Here is a 24,361-nt window from a genome sequence, read left to right as displayed (position 1 = left end):
ATGAGCGTTACAAGACGCCTAATCAAAGACTTAGCTTATATGCAGTGTAATGATGTTGCATACAAAATTCTGTACCCAATATTACGTGCAACAAAGCACTTCTCATAGAAACCATTTGAAACAAATATTTGTGTTAACTGCATGCTCATCGTTTCAATTCCACATCCAGTTTATGTAACGGAAGTATTGCTAGGGATGGAAGCAGCCAGAATTCTACCGTGATTCGATTGTCAAAGTAGTATCATGTATATACATGTGATTCACAACATCAAATAACATGGCTTCGCCATTACAATCCAGAATCCAGGTTTAAAGTAATCGTTGAAGAACCTGACCCTATTTCTCCCCTTCAATTTTCCAAGTTGAGAGATGAGGTTCGCCACATTATTACATATAATACACGATTTATTTATAAATACATTAATCAGAAAACCTGCATGCACAAATAGGGTGGAGAACCCAACAGCAGAGGTTTGAGCATGCAATTTTGTGCACATTATGTAACGGAAATGCCCATCACAACTGGTTGGCTACAAATAGAGGTTGTTTCCGGTCAACAACTATCTTCATTGCACCAGCTGCTTGTGATTTTAGAACTGGGAGACTCCAATAGTTGATGATGAGACACATCTCGCCTCAATTGCCAATGTCTTGACAATACCTCTACATGGGTCACCTCCAAACCCAGAGTTTGAAACTTCAATAACACAACTGTTTCTTCCCTTGCAAGCCTGCAAAAGTTGGGTGAGAAAAAGACGAAAGTCTTAAAGACAAGAACGAAAAGATTGTATTCAATGAAAAAAAAAGGTAAAACCTCAAACTGTAGATATTTCAGCAGCATGCAACAATCATACAACTTAACACTTTGTAAAAATTTCTCACATAAATATACAGTACTATACACCTGAGCATTTAGCTCATTGGTTGATGCATAATCCTCCTGCCTTAAGAGCAGGGTTCGAATCCCCTTTTTCTCAATTAAAAAAAAAAAAATATACAGTACTATGGCTAAAGAGTGTTTTCCTCCACAACAGAACCTTTTGGGCCTCAGACTGCTCTAGATTACTTAACAATATACAGTAGAGAAAAGGTTCCAATGATGAGAGGATCATATGAAAGGTAATTGGTATAATAGTTTTTAAAACTATATCCGATGAACTGATAGTAGCTTAATGCTGTGATTTTCCAGGCTGTCATTTGAACTAGCAATTGTGGTAGTTCTGGAAGAGGCAGGGCCCACTCAGGAACCCAAGAAAAATGTTCTCAAGGTAGATAATGCATGAAATTGTCTAATTGATGAACTTAATAAAGCTCAGTAATACTCCTAGCCATTTTTCAGCGATTTGCATGTCTTGATATGCCATCCTTTACTAGCTTTGAGGAGGAACGTATGTGTAGCTCTACGAATCTTGATATATCTTAAATCACTTCAACCACAATGAACACATTAGTAGAAGACAGAGGCATCCAATTCAAGCTCAGCATAGACCCACCCGATGTCTTTCTAACAAAACAGCTGCCATGTTTTTATATACTCAACTCTCTTTCTCATTATAATTATATTTCAAGGAATTATTTATCAACTATCAGAACTTTTTAAACATATATACCTTCTTTTCAATAAATAAACATATATACCTTGGATACCATGGACAATGAATTTTGCGAGTGGCAATTGCCTTCAGAAAAATTCTGGCAGCTGCCATGAGGAGTTCCATAGCTAGCAAATTCTATGGAGGAGATTATATGCCCCTCTTCACACTGCAAGTGAATTTCTGGTTTCATATCACTTATGGACACTTTTCCATGAATAACATCTGGATGGAACCATTTTTGCAGACGCGGATAGTGGGACTCAGAGACTTGAGCACAGAGAATTCGGGGCACACGTAATTTGACTGAAATCTCAAACGGGTTCCCACCATTTTCCTCAAATATCACAAGTAAATTGTTTGTTGCCTGTAACCATGACCGCGGTATGTGGTACCTGATGATTGACCAATAGCAAATATATCATGAAGTGGAATTTAAATGCCATTTTTCACTGCAATTGTCCAACTTTGAATGCAAATGAATGATCACATATACAAGCATGGCATGCAAATAGTAAGCCAACAATAGTGTGATAAACAACAATGTTAGATAACTTTCCATTGATTTACATACGCTTCCAGTGGAGATAATACCAGGATTGAGTAGGCTTCCCACAATTTGTCATGCACTTATTTGGATTATATGCTCCACGATAATCACAGCTTTTTGAACATCCATCTTTTGGGGCAACTAGATTCCAGTATCTTCCAATATGGTGGCCGTTGACCCATGCTTGGCCCTTTCCCATGCTTCCTAAATCAAAAGCAACTGGCTCTTTTCCATCAGGCGCATCAAAGTATGCCTGCTTGCATTGGGGATAGAATGTGTAAGTAGACTTTTCTTCAAAGGAATAAAACTGAGATGATCAATGTCCTTTCTCCAAAAAAAAAAAAAAAAAGAGAAGAAAAAGGGAAGAAAAAAAAATGGTATACATTCAGATATGTGCAACAGGAGCACAAGTGATCACATCACCAGGAATGAAATAGAAAAAGTAAGATGCCCCAAATTATATCCTAATAGTGAAGAATTTGTACATAAGAGACAAGCAGAAAGGGTGGTACCCATTATTTCTTTTTCAAGTATCAGATTATTGGGTTATCATGATTGCTGTAGAAACATTAATCAAGAGTGCAAATAGAAGCAAAGATGCAAAAAAGCAAAGCCATTGAGAAATTACCATGAAATTATGAGTGCGTTGGAGGAGAGAAAAGAGAGAAGATGGAAAGAGGTCATAAAAAGGAAGAGAATAGTTCTCACTCTTACTTGTTAAGAGAAAAAAGTCAGCAGGAGTCTTTTATGATCACAAAATCCCACCAAAAGTTGATGAAAATTTTTACATGATAGCAATAGCACTAACAATGTTACTAGAGAATGAATGTTAGAAAAATTAAGCATCAACACATGCAAGAAAAAAGCGTGTCTAAGATGAGAATGCAACACTTGATCTGTGGTCATTCAAGGAAAGATAAAATTTATAATAAATGCATAAGGGAGAAGGTGGGGTTTGCATTTATTGAGAAGAAAATGAGGAAACACAGGAAACATGGTTTGGGCATGTTAATGAAGAGCTACAAATGCCATCCTGACAAGATGTGATTTATTAAATAATACCAATGTCAAGAGGAGGAGACGAACACCAAAGAGAACATGGATAGAACCTACAAAAAAGGCCTAAGTTTTATAATGCTTCTGAAGATATAATTTTAAATAGGGCACCCTGAAGCAGAATCATCCATATAGCCAAGCCTATTTGGTGGCAAAGGTTTAGTTTATTGTTGTTTTAGGTAAAAGAGAAAAATCAGATGAAAGATATTTCGAGCCATCTTATTTTTATGAACAAAAAAGAACAAGGGGCTCTTTAGTACTTAAGTATCATTTCAATTTTACATTTCTACTTAATGAGTTCAATGAAATAAATAGATTACAAATTGTTAAGTTGTGAAAACCTTTTTTCTACTTTTCCCAAAAGCAGGGACAAGAGATTTGAGATACTCAACTTAAAATACCTTATGCTGGAAAACAAATTGCCCCCGATTTTTTCCCCATTGAAAAGATTAGGAGAGAACTCAAAGAATTATTTTCCTTCTTTTATTTCATTGCTAAATTTTGATCTTCACAGCTTTCTATCCCTCTGAAAAAGCTAAAGCCTAAAAGTTAATCAATTTAGGGAGAAAAAGAAAGTAAAATAGGATAATTATATTGCAGGAACCAAGGGAGGGGGAAATGGGAAAAAAAGGTTTCTATTAGGGCTGGTTGTGTTCGAGGAGCTGGTTCAGAATGTTTCATCAGGACTCAATATGCCATTAAAATTGAAAGACAACCAGACTACCTTTCTATTCTATGCAGTAGCAGTTACATACTTTAACTCTTAGCCCATTCCATCAGAGAACAGGTGGGGTATTTTAAGGCGAATTTCATGCAAATCCACACTACTGCTTTTGACAGAGCCTTATAAGTGCCTCTGAATAAGGAAAACCATATTTTGAAACTTTATTGCTTCAATGAGATTTAAATCTCCAATAAATTGGATTAACATGCAAGAGAATCCCATCCTGGTAAGTGTTATTATAATTACAACTGTTCAAGGAATAGATTACCTTGTACCAAGTAAATGTGGAGGGAGTAGCATCACGCTTCAACTTTGTCCATCCTGCCTTCTCATTTTCTTCTATGGTGAATATTTTCTGGAACTCACCCTTCAGACCAACCTAGAATCAAAATATAGAAACTGAGTGCTTTCCTTATTATTTTTCTACTTAAGGAGAAACAATGACAAGGTAAAAGAAACTATCCACTTCAAGAATTCCAGGGCACAGACTAATCAGAACGATGTTATGCGACAAAATGGTGACGGATCTACAAAACAAAGTTGAGTTTAATGACCAAACATGGTCAGCTTAGTTTCAATCATTTGAAATTTAAGAAGTTCACATCCAAGACAAGCCTTCAGACTTTTGAGTTTATATGCAATCTTATATGCATTGCCTCATGTCATATCAAATAGAATTAATGTATTAGCACAAGGAAAAATCAAGTAGGTCAAGAGTCAAGACCATACATTTCCTGATTTTGGGGAGAATACATGATTAATGATGTCAAATGGCAAAGAATACAAGGCTAGTAAGATTTTTTTTTTCATGACACAGACCGTCCTAGCATAGGAATGATTGAAGCAAAATTGTCCCCTTCCATCAAGATCTGTTTAAGCAGAGGCAAAGTTCTCTTGAAATAAGAAATACCCCTGGTCATTCTTTTTTATATTTTGAGACACATAGCAGTAACAGAATGTGATATTTCCTCACTCTGCAAAACTTGAAAACTTCTGTTTCCACACTGAGTGAGCTCCAAATTCTAAAAGACCTCAGTTCTATATCAGTTGAATCCATCAAGAAAAAGAGAAGATTTGATTTAACCTAGAGATATTTTACTTGGCTTTAAGTAGTGTTGGGACAGAGGTGCTCAAAAGAATTGCTAATGCACCCGCATTTGTGAATGTGATGGTCTCATGAGATTGTATTTAGAATAAATATATCGGCTTTTGAAAATCCATAGTCTAATAAGATTCTATTTTATGTAAGGATCAGCCATCATTATTTTGATTGATAGTAAAAAAAATTCAAAATATAAGCAAGCAGAAAAGCTCGTTTGATTTTGTTGAGAACAGGACAACAAGATATGACTGTATTGTTGAAACAAACCAATGTTAATCATAACAGAAGACAGAGGCAAGACCATATGATCTGAATAACAGAAGCCTGGCATATCACCTCTTGGAACATAAGATTTGGCATCTATGGACAGCCCAAACAACCTTTTTTTGCCAGAAACTGAAACCAGAATCAGAGCAATCAAGACAGCTGTAAACCTTATTAAAAAAAAAGATGCCTGTTGATCCCCTGATTGGACATCAAAATTATGCCTGTTTTATTCTGGAAAAGCATGGTGGCTGTTCAAGCCTGAACCATCAAAACTCAGAAAGCCAAAAAATGCACCCAACATGCTCCTATATTCTTGCAACAATTATACTCTCTTATCTACTATAAAAGGAGGCTTGATTTTTTTTTTCCAAGAAGGCTACACTTTCAAATCATCATGAAACTCATCAAAAGAGCTCACATTTGGAAAGCTATTTCAAGTTGAGAGCCATATCGTAGAAGCCCCACCTTGTGATGTTTGTCTCTTTGGGGTTACTCTGTATTTTTCTTCTAATCCTTTGTGAGAAGGGGAATTGATCTCTTGTGAGATATTGTTAGGTTTTAGGAATTACATTGAGCCATGGTATATTGTTAAAACACTGGTCAATGTAGCTAACACCTGAAAACTAGAATCATTAAGCTTCAAAAAGGTAGTGGGTACAATTCCCAAGAGGGTAAAATCTTGAGGAGAGGCATTGGAACCAAGTGGCTAGACCAAACCTCTATATATTCTCATTCCCCTGTCTGTCCCTGCTCTCTATATCAGTGTTGAACATTTATTCCCCTTCTTTTGTGCACCAGAACAGATTTTCAAAGCACAGGTGGATGGTGAAGAATTTATTTTAAGTGTCAACCTGTTCTACCCTCCCTCTTTTGTTGCTTATCATTTGTGTTTACCATAAAATATTCAAAAACATAAACAGCATCATAAAGAAGTCCTATAGTTCAAAAACAAACAAAAAAGCTATTAGTATTTACTGAATAATCATGAAATGAATGAAGCAACAAATTGTTTGTATGTGTATGCGTATAAAAATGGCTACCTGACTACAGTTTTAAAACATAACCCAAAGAAAAGACAAGAGTAGGCTAAAATTATAAATACAAACCTGGTAAGTCCATGAAAGCTTGGAAAGGTCTATATCCCCATTTTTAAATCCAGTAAGCTTAATTTGGCCTCTAAACCCAGCACCATCTTTCTCTAGAAAGGCACCGTAGTTCTGTATCATCATTGCAAAATTTAGTGCTACGACGTTATAGATATATAATCACCATTCCATTTGAGACAAGTCATTAATGAAAATCTAAAATCGAGAAACTGCTGAGACTAACAACACTCTGCAAATAAAATGCCAAGAAATCACTAAAATCAATAAGAACCAAGATATGTTGCACATTTCAGAAAGAACCAAGAGCAAGAACCTGCTTCAGTCCAACAGAATATGGTTTGCATGTTTAAATTGGAAGAAGACAGATTTGTTGAGAATATCAAATTTTTACTTCTTTGCTGATCTCATAGTTTGCTCTACCCCAACTTGAGAAACATTAGTGAGCATGAGAAACTTCGTAAATAACTTATATATGGACAGTTTCAGGCACTAATCAAACATCCACAACACTACAAATACAATTCCCGAACATTCCAGTGATTTAGCAGTTTAAACCATTTCTTTCATTGCAGCCAATGAACAAAAAAATGTGGATGAAGGATTAGAGACAAGCTTAATAACAGTCCTTCAAAGCTAATTTATGATTTATGAATTGGCAACTGAAAATTTGAATACCAATAGATGACAATCATGAGGCCAGGAGGAAGATTTTTACTTCTTTCCAATCCTTCACAGCAAAAAAATATGCAAAGAAGTGTAAATCCTTAAAGGCACACCTAACAACAGTTAGTCCTTTTCTAGAAAATGAGGCCCAGGGTAGGCTTATTTTTCCCCCCTTTTGTTTTGGGTGCAGGGAGGGGATGAGTGGGATGACAAGAAATGGAACATTGGAATTTGTTCTGTTCTGTATTTCAAGTACCAAACACCCAATTGTAAGAGTTCTCAGGGTGTTGATTCTTGAATCAGGCAGTGAGACAGTTCTCTTCCTCTTGAGCTCTAGCAATAATCTTCTAATCAGGCATATTTCTCTTTAATCAGTCTCCTTTAAATACCAATCTCATATGATTGGCATGACATCTAAAAAACAAAGGTAGCTATCATGTACCATAATCCTTAGCTTCAAGATCCTAGAAAGGTTTTACCATTATGCTAGGCAGCACCTTGGAGACAATTATTCCGCTAAACCATTACAAGAATTTTAAAAGATGATATTCAGATACTGGGAAGAAAATAACCAGGTTTTACCTGCAAACCAACTGTCTGAGATAACAAAATCAAATCACTGTAACCTTGCTGAAATTGAACAGGCTGGACCACCTTGACCCAGTGACCACTTACACTGCCTTCAGTTCCAGAAGCATAGAATCATACATATTAGTGAAAACTTCAGTTCTGAGATGTATTAAAACTTATAAAGACAAGAATTTCAATAAACACATGTTTTTAAAAGGAAATACAGTCTATATTTAGATTAAAGAGTGAAGGGCAGGGAGAAGATACATGCACGTGCATGGACATGCAAGCACTAGAATATAATAACGATATGAGAATTTTACCTGTAAGCTGTCCGTTAATAAATACCCGCAATACATCACGCATGCTATCAATAACAAGTGTAGGGCTAACTTGATTTTCCTCCCAAAATGTGATGTCTTCATCAGAAACATATATTCTACATTCCAGATATAGAGTAAAGAGGCATCAATGATGAATTGAATATAAACGAAACTAGAATGTTTAGTCAAGTGATTACCATCAGCAAAACTAAAAATCGACCACTTTTTTTGCAATATAAATAATGGAGCCAATAATAGTCAAATAAATTCCAGGCCCTTCCCTGTCCCTACCCGAAAAGAAATGATACTATGTTACTCATGCTTTCTGCTCATCTGGAAGTCCCAAATGAGATTTATTCATAAAAATACTTTTTCTTTATTAACATACTGACTAAAGAGAATTTTAGCACATCAGATAATTCCTTAGTTTACAAGCTATTCACACATGGGAAGTATAGACTAAGTCAACATATTGACTGCTGGCAGTTTATTGTTAACAGTTTCATTGTTGTTCCTATTTTATTGTCAGTGGTAGTTTCCATTTCAAGTTGTTGGAGGTTGTGTCTACACCTTTCCACTTTATTTCCTTCCTTTAAGGAAGGTTAATCCACCAAGCTGTATTTAAAGGACAGTGAAGTTAATAAAAAAGGTTGCTCAGAATCTATTCAAGTTTTGAGTAGTTAAAACTCAAGAGATCTGCAGGTTCTCTCTAACAAGCCACCATTACAAACATAGGTTGAAAAAAGAAACTTTCCACCCAAATACCCAGCTTACCTCAAACTAAACCCAACCCTTCCACAGACTGACCCATAACTCGATCCGTTTCAAGGGACCGTAACAGAGAACTAGTGAAATCTAATGTCAAGTGTAATGTTGAAAATCAGTTTACTTAATAAATGTTCAAGAGAGAGATGGTACAAAGACAAAGCTTATAATATATGCAATTTTTGTTATTAAGCAGAATAATGATGACAAAAATAGTCATATAACCCTCCATCTCCCAAATTTATTAGCTGTCAAAGAAAAGGAAAATGGGAAAGGAAGCAATCTTCTAACTTCTCAAATGTAGTGGATCCAGGGTAAACTAAACAAAAAAAATTTTAACACACATTTTTGGCCAATAGACTAATGAGACAACATGCGAAAGGGATTCTCAAATGTCATTGTCCTTAAGCAATTTCTTCTGAAAGGAGGGGAATTTAATAAAAACAATAACCAAACAGAAAAATGAAAGATGAATTAGAATGGAGTCATGGTGATTGGAGTCAAAATGGTCCTAGTAAATGAATACATAAGAGCCATGCACAAAAATAAACCACAAATAAATCCTCTTTGATGAAAATTTCACCAAAAATGAAACATGGTTGCACCAGAGAAAATTCTTTTCCTGATAAATCCTATATTTTCTTTTTCTTCCAGAAATCAGATACTATTGCAGAAAAATCCAAGAGTAGACGATAATTAACCTGGTCATATGCCACAGATAGTCAGATTCATCCTTTGTCACATTCAAATGCTCCAACATGCCTTGAAATGTAAAGTTGTTCACACTCCATATACCAATTGGCTCATTTACAGACATCCATGACTCTGGGATACTGGAAACTTCATTTTTGGTCATCACTAATTCTGGTACAGATATTTTTGGAGACAAGGCATACTCTACCAGTTTCACGGAGGTCTGTGCTCCAACCTGTTCAGACATATAAAAGAAGAAAGAGGACTTATACATATGAAGGAAACTAAAATTTCGTTTTTATCCAAGTAGGGGCAAAAAAACTTAAATCAAGTCATAGGCCGAAAATTCAGCACTTTCAGCTGGCTTATATCGTCATTTTCATTTCCATCTACAAGAAGGAAAACTTTTCATTTCTAAATGAAACTTGCTTTCCACATAAACAAAGTCAGGTCGGATGACTGTCAATCACACTTTAGTACTTTCATCTAAGAAGAAAAAGTTATTTAGTGTATCCCTTGGGTTTCCCTGCAATTTTATTAACAAGAATTACATTTGTTTTCAATTAATTCATCTCATTTATCTCAACTGCAACTGCAATACCAATTTAAAGACTAGTTTGTAAAATAAAAAGGAGTAAGTTTTTCTTGACAAATGAGGGAAGAAGCTAGCAAACTTGAGCAGAATTCTCAGTTTGTTGTTAAAGCAGACTATTTTAGTGGAAGCTGTGTAATGCATGAATGTCATGATTTGAGACAGAAAAGAGAGTGGCAATGGCATCTTCCTGGAATTTGATACAGCAACAATGGCCAGAATCTTTTAACAGAGAAAGCATCATAATGTAAAATGGATGTACATTTTTTATGTGTAGATGTAAGTGGGAGAATTTTGAGTCCTCCTACACGGGAGATGATTCATAGAGGACTGTATTAATTGGGTCTTGCACTCATATCTAGCAATTAAGGCAGATAGATAAACAAGCACGTGTTTGTTGCACAGACATATCACCAATTCACCATTCATTGATAACTCAAATTTCTAAAGTTGAAAAGCAAACCTTGGCGGTGTTGAATGCTGTGTTCCTGCAGTCAGGTAAAATGCTCACTGACCACGGTGGCAAGGTGTATGATTTACCACGGAATGTTACAGTTGCTGCTTTATGCTCATCAATATTTGCAAGAAATGCGGAGCACACGCTTTGGCTTTCAGAAAGAGTATTGTTCAGACCATTAGTCTGGATATTTGCCCAGTATAAATGTGCCTGGATGTGGTTATGACTAAGGTTAAATCAGATGTAAAACTAGAAACAAGAAAAAAAATTCCAGAATAGAGGAAACAGTTGCAGTTGAGCAGTATTATTTATGATAAAAACTGTTTGCAGAAAAAAGAAGTTTCCTCAATGCCCTTATTTTTCCTTTTTGGTGTTTTGTCCTGTCTATGCTGCAGTACTAGTGTTCTGTAACATTTCAAGAATCACCTAAGTGCAACTTTGTCACACAACATTGTCTCAGATATCTGATGACTTACTGATGAATGGCATTTTTGTATAGGATTTAAGTTGAACGTTTAGCTAGCATGTTGTAAGTCTTGATTAAACTGTAAACGTTTTCTTTCTTGAACTTTCTTAACCAGATCATGTTCGAAAAGGATAAATGTGGCAAAAGCTGACCCCAGCCAAACAAGCCATCCAACTTGATCTAACCTGGATTGACTTCAAAAGTCAACACCCAACCAATAACAACCAACAACTGATTGCCATCTCTAGCAAAGGGAAGGGAAAGAAAAAAAAAAGATTACTCAAAAAGGAACAACGCAAACCAGATCTGCCTTGAACCTAAAATGACCCCAATCAAACTGACATACCTTATTGCAACCTCTAACAATGCAACCTTAATACAGTGATAATGCTACTAGTTGCAAGCTGAAGTAACTTGCACACAAGAACAAGATATATTTCTCTTAGTATATAAAGTCCAAATGGACACATCAACCTAGAATGAACTATTTAATCAAATATTTAATTGACACAGGACAGTGCAGCAAGAAGTTAAATAGGAAAAAAAAAAAAAACCCCTCTTAGCACAAACCTCCTGCTTTGGTCCCAATTTCATATACCGAGGTAAATCAGCAGCAACTAGAGCAGGTTCACAGAGCCTAATGGCAGCATGAAGATCTTTCAAGTGTCCCCATTTCGGCTCACTCAGCAAACCTAAATGACAAAAAGGCATCTTCAGTTTTGGACAATAATGTTCCAGTTATATTCGATCTTAGATTTATGAGCAAGTACTTAAGCTTCAATCACCAAGAGTTACCAATTAATGATTTCTGTGTTTTTCCTGTTTCACCTACCATATTCATCAATTGGAGCATCATAATCATAACTAGTTATATAGAAGGGCCCTCCAGAAGTACGACCAAAGTTTGTCCCACCAAAATACTGCAACCATCACCAGGCTTGTCAAAATGTAGCATTGGACCAGATAACCTAATAATGTTATACGCACTTTACCATAAAATATTGCTGCTTCAGGTAAAACCTAACCCTAGCTCCTACTCAGCCTTACAAATGCTAAGATTTTTCCTACATCATTTTAGCAAAAATATATAATTTATTACATATATGGAGCAATCTAAATCAATATTCAGTTGTTAACTATTGTACCATATAATAGTTCATTAAGCTCCCTCCACGCTGAAAAAAACGTGCGATTGCAAATGCAAGATCTTCAACAGGTCTGTGAGGCAATCTTCCACCCCATGATGTGTACCTTCAAAGATGAATGTAAAAATAAGAAACGATTGCTCATAACTTATGACAGTGCAAAATCTGATAGCTAACAATAGAGAAAGCTTCACAAATAAGGCAGAAGAAAAAAATTTTGATTATGTTACAGTAACCTAATGGCATATCCAATTGAAATGTATACAACTTATTAGGTATTAGGAAAAAGTAGCTTGAAAAGCATGGTTATTCTATTCTACTTGTCAAAGCATCAAACCTAAAACCACTTGCAATAGGTAGAGAGGCCCAACATAAATAGAAGTCCACAACAAACCCCATATCTAACCAATGCAAGAAATAAACAACTTAAAACTCTTCCTCACGTTTATGCTGCATAAAGCAACTGAATCATAGGGATATATCATGCAGAATACAGAAACATGCAAAATACACAAAGAACAAATGAAGCAACAATAACCCAGACATTAAAGCATCAAACCTAAAACTGATTGGCAAAGGGTGGAGAAGCTTACCTGTCAAAAAGATCACAAGAAGCCCTAAACTTAACTAATGTGATGACACCACTTATTACAAATGCTATCAAAATATCAGCCAATTTGGATTTTAAAATACTTAATGCCAGAGTAATTGTAGCAATTATCACTAATTCAAACACCTCCAATATAGAGCAAATAAATGATAGCTCCCTTAGCCACAAGGATGTGGCATTCACCACCCCCTCTAGTTCTGAGAAGTCAAAATTATGTCCTTTATAGGTGCTGCATAAAATTTTCTGTGCCTCCTCCACAACCCTCCCCCCTTCCAAGAAAAAAAAAAAAGAAAAACAGAGAAAAGAAAAAGAAAAAAGAGCACAACAAAAGAAGAAAGGAACTACAGTGAGTACTAAAATGAAACAACTAAAATCATTAGGCATGATCATACCATCCATCCCAATTTTCTGTCCAAATCGTTGGTTTGTTAGGGGAATTTGGTTTATAACCATCACAGTAGTAATCGTTGCAGGTATCTATCTGCAACAGGAAACAAACAAAAAAAGATAAAGAAAGAACAAACACAACTTAATGATTCAAATCTTAGCATTGTAAACATATTAGAAATTTTAACAAAGCAAGGCATGAAAAACAAAAATAATAGCTACTTGTTGTTTGTTCATAGATTTCACCATGATTAAATATGCAGAAGTATTTCAAAGAAACTCAATGTCTCAACCACAGAATAAAAGGTAAGGACCTTACTATATCACCTGGAGCATCAGTTTGCTTGCACATCACCCATGGAACGCCAGCACGAAGACCCAGAGCCATGTTAGCAGCCCACTTGACATAATCTTTCCCCTTCTGGCCATATGACCTCTCCATATTTCCATATTCATTCTCAATCTGAAAATTTTTTATCTAAGTTATAGAAATCTTTGCGAAAGAGAGCATTTTCCTGTTCCAATCTTTGGATGCACATGGATTTGAGAGAGAATTGGAATCAGCATTAGTTCATTAGATTGGATGATGTTCTTCAGAATATAACTTAGGGTCAAAATCAGTGGATGCAAGGTCTGTAAATGATAGATTTCATACCATAGAGTCTCTACTTAATTTCATGATTGTCAAGGGGTAAAATTCCCACTGAAAGAGCTAAGACACCCATAGTTTGGAATTATTTAGTCCCTTAAAAATGGAATTACTGTCATTTCTGTTCACAAAATTTATTCTGCTCCGTAACATTTAGTTTTAATCTATTTTAGTCCCTCAAAGTAAAGTTTAAGCTTTCTATACTGCATAAAAATTAACCACATGTTAACACCAAAAAATTGTATAAGATTTATTAACATATACAAATACATATATCTCTGGCTCTGATACCAAATCAACCAGAAGAAATGAGATTAATACCAATTATAATTTGAATTTTTTTTGTTTTCTGATAAATAACTTTAAAGTCTTTAAATAATTTAATAAATTCTACTAAGACAAAATTGTCCTGATAGCTGATAGTCAGATTTGTAAGGCCTTGGGTAATTTTTGTTTACTGATAAATAACTTTAAGACCTTCACATGACATAATAAGTTCTACTAAGAGCAAAATCGTCTTGAGAACAAGAATAACACTAGCCTTAGCATTAAAGGGATTTTTTGAAAATCAGTCATAGTTGAGGGCCTTATTTGACCTCTAAACAACTAATTTATATAATGTATAAAACGAAGTTCTCAATTGTATTACAACCTGCAACAGAATTATAGGACCACCCTGCCAGGAAAAGAGCTTTTCCTCCCGCAGCAAATCCACAATTTTTGTTACAAAGCGCTGCATCTCCCTCTGGAGAAACAAAAACCAGAAAAGATAAAGATAGAGAAGAAATTAAGCTGTTATGGCCAGTGATACAAATTTAAATCTCAACGATCAGCAACAAATAGATGACCAAATTTTGAGAAGTTTACTTGTTAACCTCCAGAAATTATTCTAAAACATGAATTCTAGCAAAATTTGACCAAGATAAAAACAAGAACTTACTAAAGTATATATACTAAGTCAAACTTAAAAGGAAACTTAGAAAGGATAAATTGGTATTAATAGCAGTCAAAGGTTACAAACATGCCACCACTCAAACACATGAAGATAAATAAAATAAATAAATAAAAGAAGAGAGTATGAGAGACCAAGCAATTTGCTGACTATTAATCTGCTAACACAAGTGTTGAGAAAGTGACCCAACATGAAAATTGAGTTGTAGATCAAATGTCGTCAAAACTAGTTTTTATAGAATACATGTGTGCACGTTAAACTTAAAGGACTTTTCAAAGTGAAGAAATCCGGAAAAACAATCAAAGTGTCTTCAGTTTAAGGCAGAGTCCACCACAAGCTAACAGTGCATTACGCAAAACCGCTGCTGACATTGATCAATTATTTGTGACAAACAATGTTTGAATATGTATTTTTAGCATGTCTCTCATTAATCCTATTTATATAAGAACTAGCATTAGAAAACACCTAAATTCCATGGGAAAGATTCTAAGTTGATAAGAAATTTCTATACCTTTTAGGTTTTGCATGCTAAAAGTAACCTAAAATATTCTATTTTAGAATTATAACATATAGAAAAGTTTTGTATTTTACAATCATCAGCAAAAGCAACAAACAATTTTCTATATGCTTGTACTCATAGGAACCCCATACCTTAAAAGGTTCATTGTCTGTTCGAAATTCTATGCCAGGGACATCACGCAGCCAGACAGGAAATCCCCTGTAAGATCATTAGCCACAATAAGCAGGAAATAAAAGGAAAACAAATTTTTGTAAGTAATACGATTGGCTTCATTCAGAACTAAAATTGAGGTGTTAAAAAGTTTTTCAATCCAGCAGCATGATAATGAATGCATAGTTGCAAAAAATAGAGAATAATTTGAGTAATTAAAATAGGAAAGAAAAGTCTGACCCGAAATTCCACTCAGCACAAACATAAGGACCTATGCGAAGAAGGAAATAAAGTCCACTGTCTCCCACTAGCTTCACAAACTTGACAAGATCAAACCTTCCTTCAAAAGTATACTGAACAAGCAGCTCACAGGAAATATTAATATTTTAGCGAAAACAAATAAGCCTATTAATGTTAATTGTCTGAGTTACTACCATGGAGTAGCTGCAAAAGAGTTTACACAAACCTGTCCTCTAACGGGTTCATGCCCATTCCAAAATGTATAACTTTCAATCACGTCAGCTCCACCTTCTTTGCTTTTTGCAATCAGGTCAGGCCACATCTGATAATATTATGCTACCGGTGTAAGGAAGGCAATCTAACAACAATAAATGATAATGATGGAAAATTAAATAATCATAAAACAGTAAAACGTTCACTTACGGGTTAATTTGCCTTTACTGTATACAAATAGCACCAGAAATCTATTAAAAAAAACGTAGAGTTTCTTACTTCTTGAGGAAAGAATTCCAAGATGAAAACTTAGCATGCCTAAGAGGCTTGAGCTTGTCCAAAAACTAAGCTTTTTAAACCTAAGTATTCAAACCTCTAGTTCAAAAAATAGTTGCAACTTGAACTTCCAACTAAATAGTCTCATGTTTGGAATATATCATGGCACTCGATCATTTTCCCTTTCTATTTCAGTTTTTTTTTTAATATCCCAAGTTGGGAACACATTAATAGAGTCAAAAACTTGAAAGAAAAACCATCGTTTTAAGAGTTGAAGATCATTAAAGGGGAGAAAAGGGTACCTGAGGAGTGGCACGAGGGTAGTGAATTCCAGCTGAGATGAGCATGCGGCGTTTGCCATCGATGATCAGAGCTCTGTGGTCGTAAGTCACGTTGAATGGTTCGAAAAACTTAGCAGCGGTGACTGAGAATTGGATGAAGAGATACAAGGAAAGGAGCTGAACGAAAGCTCTCTTTTCCGAAACCATCATCCTCACTCTTTACTGAGAGAGAAAGAGAGTGAATTAGATGATTGATAAAAACGCAGAGAGAAAAAGAGAGAGAGAGAGAGAGAGAGTGGAGTGTCGACGAAGGTGCCACCAGCTTGGAAACTTCCGATAAATTGTATTTTAATTTTTTCCGGATTAGGACAGTTACCTATACCGGTTCGACTTTCCCATCGTCTGTAAACCGGATAAGCCCATGAAAGTAAGAATAAAAAAATCAAAACTTTGAAAAGAAAAAATAAAAGGGATTTAAAAAATTTGAACTTTTTATTTTTCCTGGTAACGATTTTGCAATGTCGAGTGTCCACGTGCAAGCAAGGCCTACCTGTTATTTCAAAGTGGGCCCAATGCCACCATTTCCGGCCCGAACAAATAAATATCCTCACTTTCCCTTTTGAATGTTTACAACTTCAACTGCTGCCAGTAAACCTCAAACAGGCGGGAGATTAGATTACACCAAAAAGAAAAACATTTCCGTGAAGAAAATTTAAAAAGAAAATGGCAGAGCCAATGGAGATCTCTTCATCATCAGAAGCCCTCGATCTTCACTCTATTCGCAGGTGTCTTTCTATTTTCGTACTGTGAAGTAAATTGGTATGAATAATTTTCATTTTGGAATTGTTTTCTAATCTCTTTTTTCTTTTTAGCCGAATAAATGAGCTTTCAGAGATTCATCGTATTGATAAAAATAAGGATGAGGGTGAAGCGCTCTCTTTGGACTCCGAGAAGTTGCTCAAAGATTGCAGTCTTCATTTTGAGGTGATTTTCCATTTCTTTTACATATTCTGTTACAATTTTGGGTTTTTTTTTTGGTATAATTTAAGAGTGGGATTATGCAGAGCAAAGTGAAGCAAATTATTGAAGAGTATTCTGATGTGGGTTTTTTAGGCATTGAAGATTTGGGTATGTTTACTTTTTTTTGGTTAATTTTGTTAAATAAATTGCATATATACATGTACAATTGAACATAAAGAAAATACCCAACCCTTGTGTTAGTATATTTCGTCAGTTTTTTTTTTTTGGTAATTGAATTCTGGGTTTAAGAGGTTATTGTATTAACTATGTGTTTGGCTTGCTTCAGTGTTTGTATCGGTGTTACGGTTGCTAAGTTTTAGTAACAAAGTTGGAATTTTTTTTTTGTTACCAAAAATCTGGATTTGTATGCAATTTAAAAAGGTCTTTAGATAATAATGAGGTTTCAGCTACGGAACAGAATTGGGATGATTTGGCACTGGTTTTAAGTTTATGATGCATTATCTGATAGCATGTTTAATGTGTTATTAATGAAATGGTGCATTTTGAAAATTGAAATGAAAAATTGACGTGGAAAGCAACATCATAGGGAAAGATAAGAATTATAAGAAGTTGTTGTAGTGATTCTAGATTGGTGCTTTTTTATTCATGCAGATGAATACCTAGCACATTTGAAAGAGGAGCTCAATCAAGTGGAGGCTGAAAGTGCCAAGATTTCTAACGAAATTGAGGATCTTTCAAGAAACCATATTGAAGGTGAGGCTGCATTGACATAGGTTTGATTTTCTCATGCAACTATTCATGCATGTTCTATTTCTTTTTCTGTTTTTTTGTTTCATCCTGATTTCCCTTTGACTTCTTTGTATCTTTACAGAATCAAATATACTAGAAGGCAATCTTGAAGGCTTGAAATATGCATTGGATTCTATTGCATCTCAGGTTGATTCTCCTATGTTGTTTCATTATGTGAAGCAGTCTTGAAGGGTTTAAAGGTGTTCAGTTTGATATTAATTTGGAAATCTTATTTTAACAGTTAGCCTTTTATTTTCTTCTATGTTGTAGGGTATGGAGAGAGTAGAAGAGGACCCATGCCTTGACTCTTCTATGAATGATGAAGATCAATCGAATCTGATGCATTCAAATGAAGAGCAAAAGTTTGAGGTTCTTTTATTTTTTCTTGCTTACTTCTTTAATGCTGCTTTGGATTTAAACTGATGGCTGAACTTTAATACTTGTACCAATAGATTTTTTAACTCTGTAAGCATCTTTGTAAGAATTCTTATCTTTGATGACTACCTAAGTTCTCAACTTTTCATAATGATTTAGATGTTTGATATCTTCAATTAGGGTATTAATTATGCCTGTATGCTAATCTATGTAAAATTTTTTGAGTAGTAAATGGCACTATACATTTTACTTCATTAATCATCAAATATTCTTCTTTATATGTCTTTCAGATTATGGAACTAGAAAGTCAGATTGAGAAGAACAATATAATTTTGAAGTCTTTGCAGGATCTTGATTCGATGTTCAAAAGGTAGTTCAATTATTTTTGCTTCAGTTACATGTGTTCTATATCATTTAACTTTCTCCCACTAAGTTCCTTTTTGTTCTTATTTTCAGATTAGATACCTTAGAACAGATTGAAGATGCATTGACTGGTTTGAAAGTCATTGGGTTTGATGGAAACTGCATTAGGTTGTCATTACAGACATATATTCCAAAATTAGAGGGTCTGTTGTGCCAAAAAACAATTGAAGATATTTCTGAGCCATCTGAAATGAATCATGAATTGCTAGTAGAGATTGTGGATGGAACCATGGAGATTAAGAATGTTGAGGTATGGCTAATTGTTTACTGTGAAAAAATTGAAATCACCTATTGGTCTGCTCTTTTCTGCATCTCTGTTGTCATGGAGAAAGAATTTAATCTTTTGACATTCAAAAGATACATAGGCCATACTTGACAAATAAGTAATCTCACTGAATAAATAATGTGAAGTCAACTGAAAAGGAAAAAAAAGTGGTTTTAAGAATGCAAAAAGATTCAGTTTCCTCCCATTTGATGCAATCAAACTACGAAAAAGGGAAAAAAATCAACATTTTCACAAAAGTTACTATAATGTATTTCTTTTATGGGTGATAGTTTGTTGATTTTTCATTATTGCAGTGTCAATTCTTTTTTTTTTTGGCTCAAGCTAAACAGGCATTGAAAAACAAATACTTACTTTGCAAAAGAAGAACCATGTTGGTTCTATATGTATTTTTTTTCTTCAATTGTTTTCAAATGCTTGTTCATGTTGTCCAGATGTTCCCAAATGATGTTTACTTAGGCGATATCATTGATGATGCAAAGTCTTTCAGGTTTGTTTTTGGGTTTTGCAATTTAAGGTTGAATCACAATTTATCATATGTTTTTTTTTTTTGGCATAAGTGTGCATCTGTAGTGGTATAAGGCTGTTAAAGGGAATATAATTTGTCAGTTTTTATACAGATCAAACCCTAAGTGTGATTTCTTAGAAAAGCATAAGTCGTCTTATGGACTATCCACTTTCCTCTTTATCTTCTTTCAATTCTTACTGTTTTACTTTCCTAAATGAAAGTTACCTGCATCTCAACTTCACTGCTATGTGCCCTAAAAACAACCTTGCAACCCTCTCATATCCATCTATTCAACCATCAATTAGAGGGTTATTATCAAATTATGGTCCCGTCACATAATTTATCTATTAGCAACCAATATCCTTCTTTCAGACTTTGAGTCAGAGTTTTTATTGACAGGAAGAGTTTTTAACCTGGAACAGCAACCTGCTTGACCTTCTTTTAGCTCATTTCAACCTTTAACCACTCATCTTCTTGCCCTTCATAGTAGATCCTATTTTCCGGGGCAGTCACCATTAATCATAAGCTTTAATTACCCTTGTTATTTGTGCTCTAAAAGTAATGCTGCTAATATCTAGTTCTGGCCAACTTTTGATGAGCTGTTTGCAATAATTGTTGTATACACATTTATGTAAAGGTACATTTTTTCTTGTGCCTTAATCCACCAACCATGTAGTTCTGTTGAATCAACTTTTTGTCCTATTTGAAAATGTTTGTCTATAATTTGAATTACCTTATTGAGGGGGCATTATCTACTGAAATGTTGCAGGCAGCTATCCTCTAACTTAATGGTGCAGCAGACACAGTCTTCATTGGAGTGGTTTGTGGGAAAAGTACAGGACAGGATTATCCTAAGTACTTTGAGACGATTTATAGTGAAGAGTACAAATAAATCAAGGTGAGAGGTTAAAAGAAGCTGATCACTTTTGCACTTTATCATATAAAATTTTAATTTCTATTCACCCACCAAAATGGGGAAGAAGAAAGAAAATTGCAAAATTAGAAGCTTGTTTACACTTGCATAATCCCTGATGCAGACATTCGTTTGAGTACTTAGAGAGAGATGAGACAATTGTAGCTCACTTGGTTGGGGGAATTGATGCATTCATAAAGCTGTCTCAAGGTTGGCCACTATCAAAATCTCCGTTGAAATTGTTATCCATCAAGAGCTCAGATCATCATTCAAGGGGAATTTCATTGAGCTTACTTTGCAAGGCTGAGGTAAGTGGCATTTTTATTTTATACTTATTATAGGTTTTTTTTGGCCTTTAAGTGCACCAGGAACATTACAGTGCCTTTAGAACTTTTATCTCCTTGAAACATTCCCTAAGTTAAAACCTGAGTTTAACTTAAATACATTTTTCACTAATTTCTGTTTTCTTTGCCTTTTCAGAGGGTGTAGCCCTTAGCTGAACAGAATGGTGTAAACAGAAACATGTAGCAACTCCAATTTGTTTGGGACTAAGGCGTAGTTGACTTGAGTTGTTTCTTATTGTTATGCTAGTTATCTCTCTGTTCCTAGTTTCATGTGGGGAAACAGAAAAGTAGATGTCTAGATGTTCTTAAAATAGAACATTGGACCATTGTAGTTTCTCATAAATTCATACTACACAACCTTGAAAGCTATAAAGGAAGAAAACTAGTTGTTATTTGGTTTGAGAAAGGAGGTTCAGCTCAGGATTTTGATTACGCTTAGGATTGTTGGTTCTCCATCATTGATGATTTTGTGGCTTTGAGAGGTACCTTGACAAAGATTTTCCACTATCCATTATGTAAAATGATAGAGAAGAAATTAAAAGTAAAAGTTGAACTAGTTACTTAATCTATGGTCTTTTATGCAGAGGCTCATGCTTGATTTGTTTTAGTCAGCTTGGATGTCAATAAGTTGGGCTTGTGGTTGTAGGTTCTTCCTTTCTAACTTGTTCAAGTCCTAAAGAAATTGTTTTGAATGGTGAAAATTCCAATTGTCACAGGATGAGAAGGGATTTTTCGGCTCTCATCTTTCTGTTTTTGCTCTTATGAATTTGATGATTTCCATATTTATCCAGTTTCTTTTTTTTTTTCTCTTAATTAATTCATTAGGAAATGGCAAATTCCTTGGATATGCACATTCGACAAAATTTGTCAGCCTTTGTGGATGCTGTTGAAAAGCTACTCTTAGAACAGATGCGCCTAGACCTTCAGTCTGATGATGCCTCTGATTAGTGACCATGTTGCAGCCTGTCTATCACTTGGTAAGCGTAAATGTCAATGTTGCATATACTTAATAAAATCTGAAGTCTACGATCCAAATTCTCAGGAAACCATGGGTAGAGATATTACCGGGATCGGACCCTTGTACAAGATACATCTTGGAAGCATCCGCAGAGAAATGTTAGTTATGTTTCTGTTATGTAGCTTCTGTACTAGTGTAACTTTCATGGCATAAATCAGTCATGTAGAATGCCTAGTAATATGATTATGATAATTGATTTCCACAGTAAGATGTGCAAAAAATGGGACTTGAAAAAGTTTTTATGTTCACATTTGGAATGTTAGTTACGGATCACAGACTTCGATTCGAAAAGTTTCTATGTTCACTTTGAAGATATTAATTACTGAGAATAAGTTTTGGCACTCCAGGATCAGATCTCCATTGCAGCGATGTGGAAAGTTCAGGTAAAACATTGTCTAAGGGTCATAAGTATTGTGAAAGCATTAACTCTGGCATTTGCTTTTAACACACTAGAGTATGACCCGTGTGCAACACACCGGGCCTCTTTGCACCCCCTCTCTTTGCTTCAACATCTTTTCTCATTCTGTCTGTTTGCCCTTCACATGGTAAACACTGACCTCTGTTCACCCCTCTCTTTCTCTCTCCTTGCTTCAACGCCTATTCTCTTTCACTCTCTCTGCCCTCCACGTGGTCACCTCTGGACCAGGTTTTTGTCTGCTCATGGGCAATAGCATTTGCCTTTAACGTGTACGAGGGTTTTGGTCCGCTCGTCGGTGGTAAGTTTGGTTCCTTTTCGTTACTTTTCAAGACCTTTCTTACTGTCGTTGTCACTATTCATATTTTTAATAAATGGTGATCGAAGTGTATTAAAAAATATTAGTAAGAAAGTATCGAACGAAAGTCAAAATAAACTAAAATTAAAATTTTTTTCCCTCTTTCTTCACTTGTCAAGTTGACATAATTAATAAGATTATTTGCTTAAATTGCTTTTTTTTTAAAAAAAGATTTTTAATACCCAACAACGGCCCGTGCATTTAATGCATGGTATATTTCTTTCCATCTATTGAATGGACATCTCAACAAAAAGTGAATGAAGGAAAAAAATTTAAAGAAAATGGGGATTTAATATAAGAAAACAAATTGAGAGAAATTTCCTTGTGATTTGGATCAAATTCGAGTTGTTTAAGCTTATAATTATTTTAATTAACGCGTAAACGATTGAAGCTTTAACCAGGGGTAAAACATTCGAGGAAAGTTCTAGAATGTTTGGCTGTATATTATATTTATGGTTAGCAACTTAGCAATGATTTGGGCAGATTTCACATTGGTCAAGAAAATCTGCGAGTCAATTCTTTCCTCAATTTCCATCCCTTTTCATAATACTTTCACTATAATTAAAATGAGGTAAAACAATCCAACCTTCACACACCATCGACTATACCAAGGAAGGTTACATAGAAATTCTCTCTCAAGATATTGTCTATAAATACTCCCACTTATGCATACTATCATACCAACCTCATTCCTCAGACACTCTCTCTTAATATTCCTAGCATATTCTAAACAGAATTAAGTCATGAAAAGCCTTTCATTTTCTGCCATTGTCCTTCTTGTTCTCTTGCTTTCTGCTGGTAATTCTTATATTAAAAGCTTATTATTATTTTGTTCTTTTTTATCCTATATATGTTTGAACTAAGATATTTAGAGACAAACCCACTTAGGTTTAACTTGAAGCAAAGCCCTATAATATGCTTAACCTGATTCTTTATTTATGTTTTTTTCCATGAATATTTGAAGTGTAATTGTATCTTTTCTAGACAATATCTTCTCTCAATAATGAAAAGTAGGTTTTTTAAAACTTTAAATTTATATATAAATATTTTCACCCTGTGAGGCTTTGATCCATTTATATATACATTATTTTCCACAGGCAATGAGTCAAGGATGGCAAATGCTATCGGCAGTTGTGATGTACTTGGCCATGGAGGAGGTTGCGCAATAGATGAATGCTTCAACAGTTGCAGGATGAAATATGGGCAAGATGCTCATGGATTTTGCTACACCATCAATGCACCCAATGATACTTGCATTTGTCGTCACCCTTGTTAATTCATTTTTAGTTTATTATATGCATCTTTTTGCTACCTATAAATAAACGGATGTTTACAATCCAAAATGATTAATGTTTGAATCAACACCGTTTGTTATTGTGTGTTTACGGTTTGATTAGTATTATAATTTGTGTGTATTTGATCGTAATCATTACTTTTAGTCGTAAGCACAATGTTAAAAAAATGTAATTTTGATTATAATGAATAGATTCTCACTCGTAAAAACAAGAGATACTTTCCATTATAATTATTTTTAATCGTAATTTTTTATCACAAACACCAATTATAATTACAACACGAAAGTTAAGAGGGTTTGTTGTGCCAAAA

General features: G+C 34.8%; 2 protein-coding genes and 1 long non-coding RNA gene across 9 annotated transcripts; 2 read left to right on the top strand and 1 right to left on the bottom strand.

Moving 5' to 3' along the window:
* On the bottom strand, nt 199-16,662 carry LOC18602677 (beta-galactosidase 9). 3 transcript variants are annotated; one of them, XR_001927538.1, is made up of 19 exons: nt 16,371-16,662; nt 15,806-15,901; nt 15,580-15,692; nt 15,321-15,387; nt 14,370-14,462; nt 13,388-13,531; nt 13,074-13,162; nt 12,072-12,177; nt 11,759-11,846; nt 11,497-11,618; nt 10,467-10,670; nt 9,420-9,646; nt 7,954-8,069; nt 7,643-7,740; nt 6,398-6,508; nt 4,191-4,301; nt 2,167-2,395; nt 1,639-1,987; nt 199-731 (listed from the first exon to the last, which is right to left on the bottom strand). XR_001927538.1 is itself a non-coding variant. In XM_007034212.2 (19 exons), the coding sequence occupies exons 1-19, from the start codon at nt 16,557-16,559 to the stop codon at nt 591-593; spliced, it is 2,673 nt and encodes an 890-aa protein (XP_007034274.2). In that variant the 5' UTR covers nt 16,560-16,656; the 3' UTR covers nt 199-590. The 3 variants fall into 3 exon arrangements, 2 of the variants coding, with proteins under 2 accessions (XP_007034274.2, XP_017974980.1); XM_007034212.2 differs by having other exon boundaries at nt 2,187-2,395; nt 16,371-16,656; XM_018119491.1 differs by having other exon boundaries at nt 2,187-2,395; nt 15,806-15,937; nt 16,371-16,438.
* On the top strand, nt 16,979-22,329 carry LOC18602676. 5 transcript variants are annotated; one of them, XR_001927539.1, is made up of 13 exons: nt 16,979-17,134; nt 17,222-17,333; nt 17,414-17,477; nt 17,982-18,083; nt 18,202-18,266; nt 18,390-18,488; nt 18,785-18,864; nt 18,951-19,167; nt 19,635-19,690; nt 20,478-20,606; nt 20,746-20,929; nt 21,102-21,447; nt 21,550-22,329. XR_001927539.1 is itself a non-coding variant. In XM_007034205.2 (13 exons), exons 1-12 carry the CDS (start codon nt 17,073-17,075, stop codon nt 21,911-21,913), a joined length of 1,293 nt encoding a protein of 430 aa, XP_007034267.2. In that variant the 5' UTR covers nt 16,979-17,072; the 3' UTR covers nt 21,914-21,942; nt 22,008-22,329. The 5 variants fall into 5 exon arrangements, 4 of the variants coding, with proteins under 4 accessions (XP_007034267.2, XP_017974983.1, XP_017974982.1 ...); XM_007034205.2 differs by lacking the exon at nt 21,102-21,447 and having other exon boundaries at nt 21,791-21,942; nt 22,008-22,329; XM_018119494.1 differs by lacking the exon at nt 21,102-21,447 and having other exon boundaries at nt 21,791-21,942; nt 21,988-22,329.
* Nucleotides 23,436-24,118, top strand: LOC18602675. The gene is made up of 2 exons (XR_001927454.1): nt 23,436-23,554; nt 23,854-24,118. It is a non-coding gene; the product is annotated as an uncharacterized LOC18602675 (long non-coding RNA).

Source organism: Theobroma cacao, chromosome 4 (genome assembly GCF_000208745.1).
Source record: "Theobroma cacao cultivar B97-61/B2 chromosome 4, Criollo_cocoa_genome_V2, whole genome shotgun sequence".
In the NCBI taxonomy this organism is placed as follows: domain Eukaryota; kingdom Viridiplantae; phylum Streptophyta; class Magnoliopsida; order Malvales; family Malvaceae; genus Theobroma; species Theobroma cacao.
This window is presented reverse-complemented; position numbering and strand designations above follow the sequence as displayed.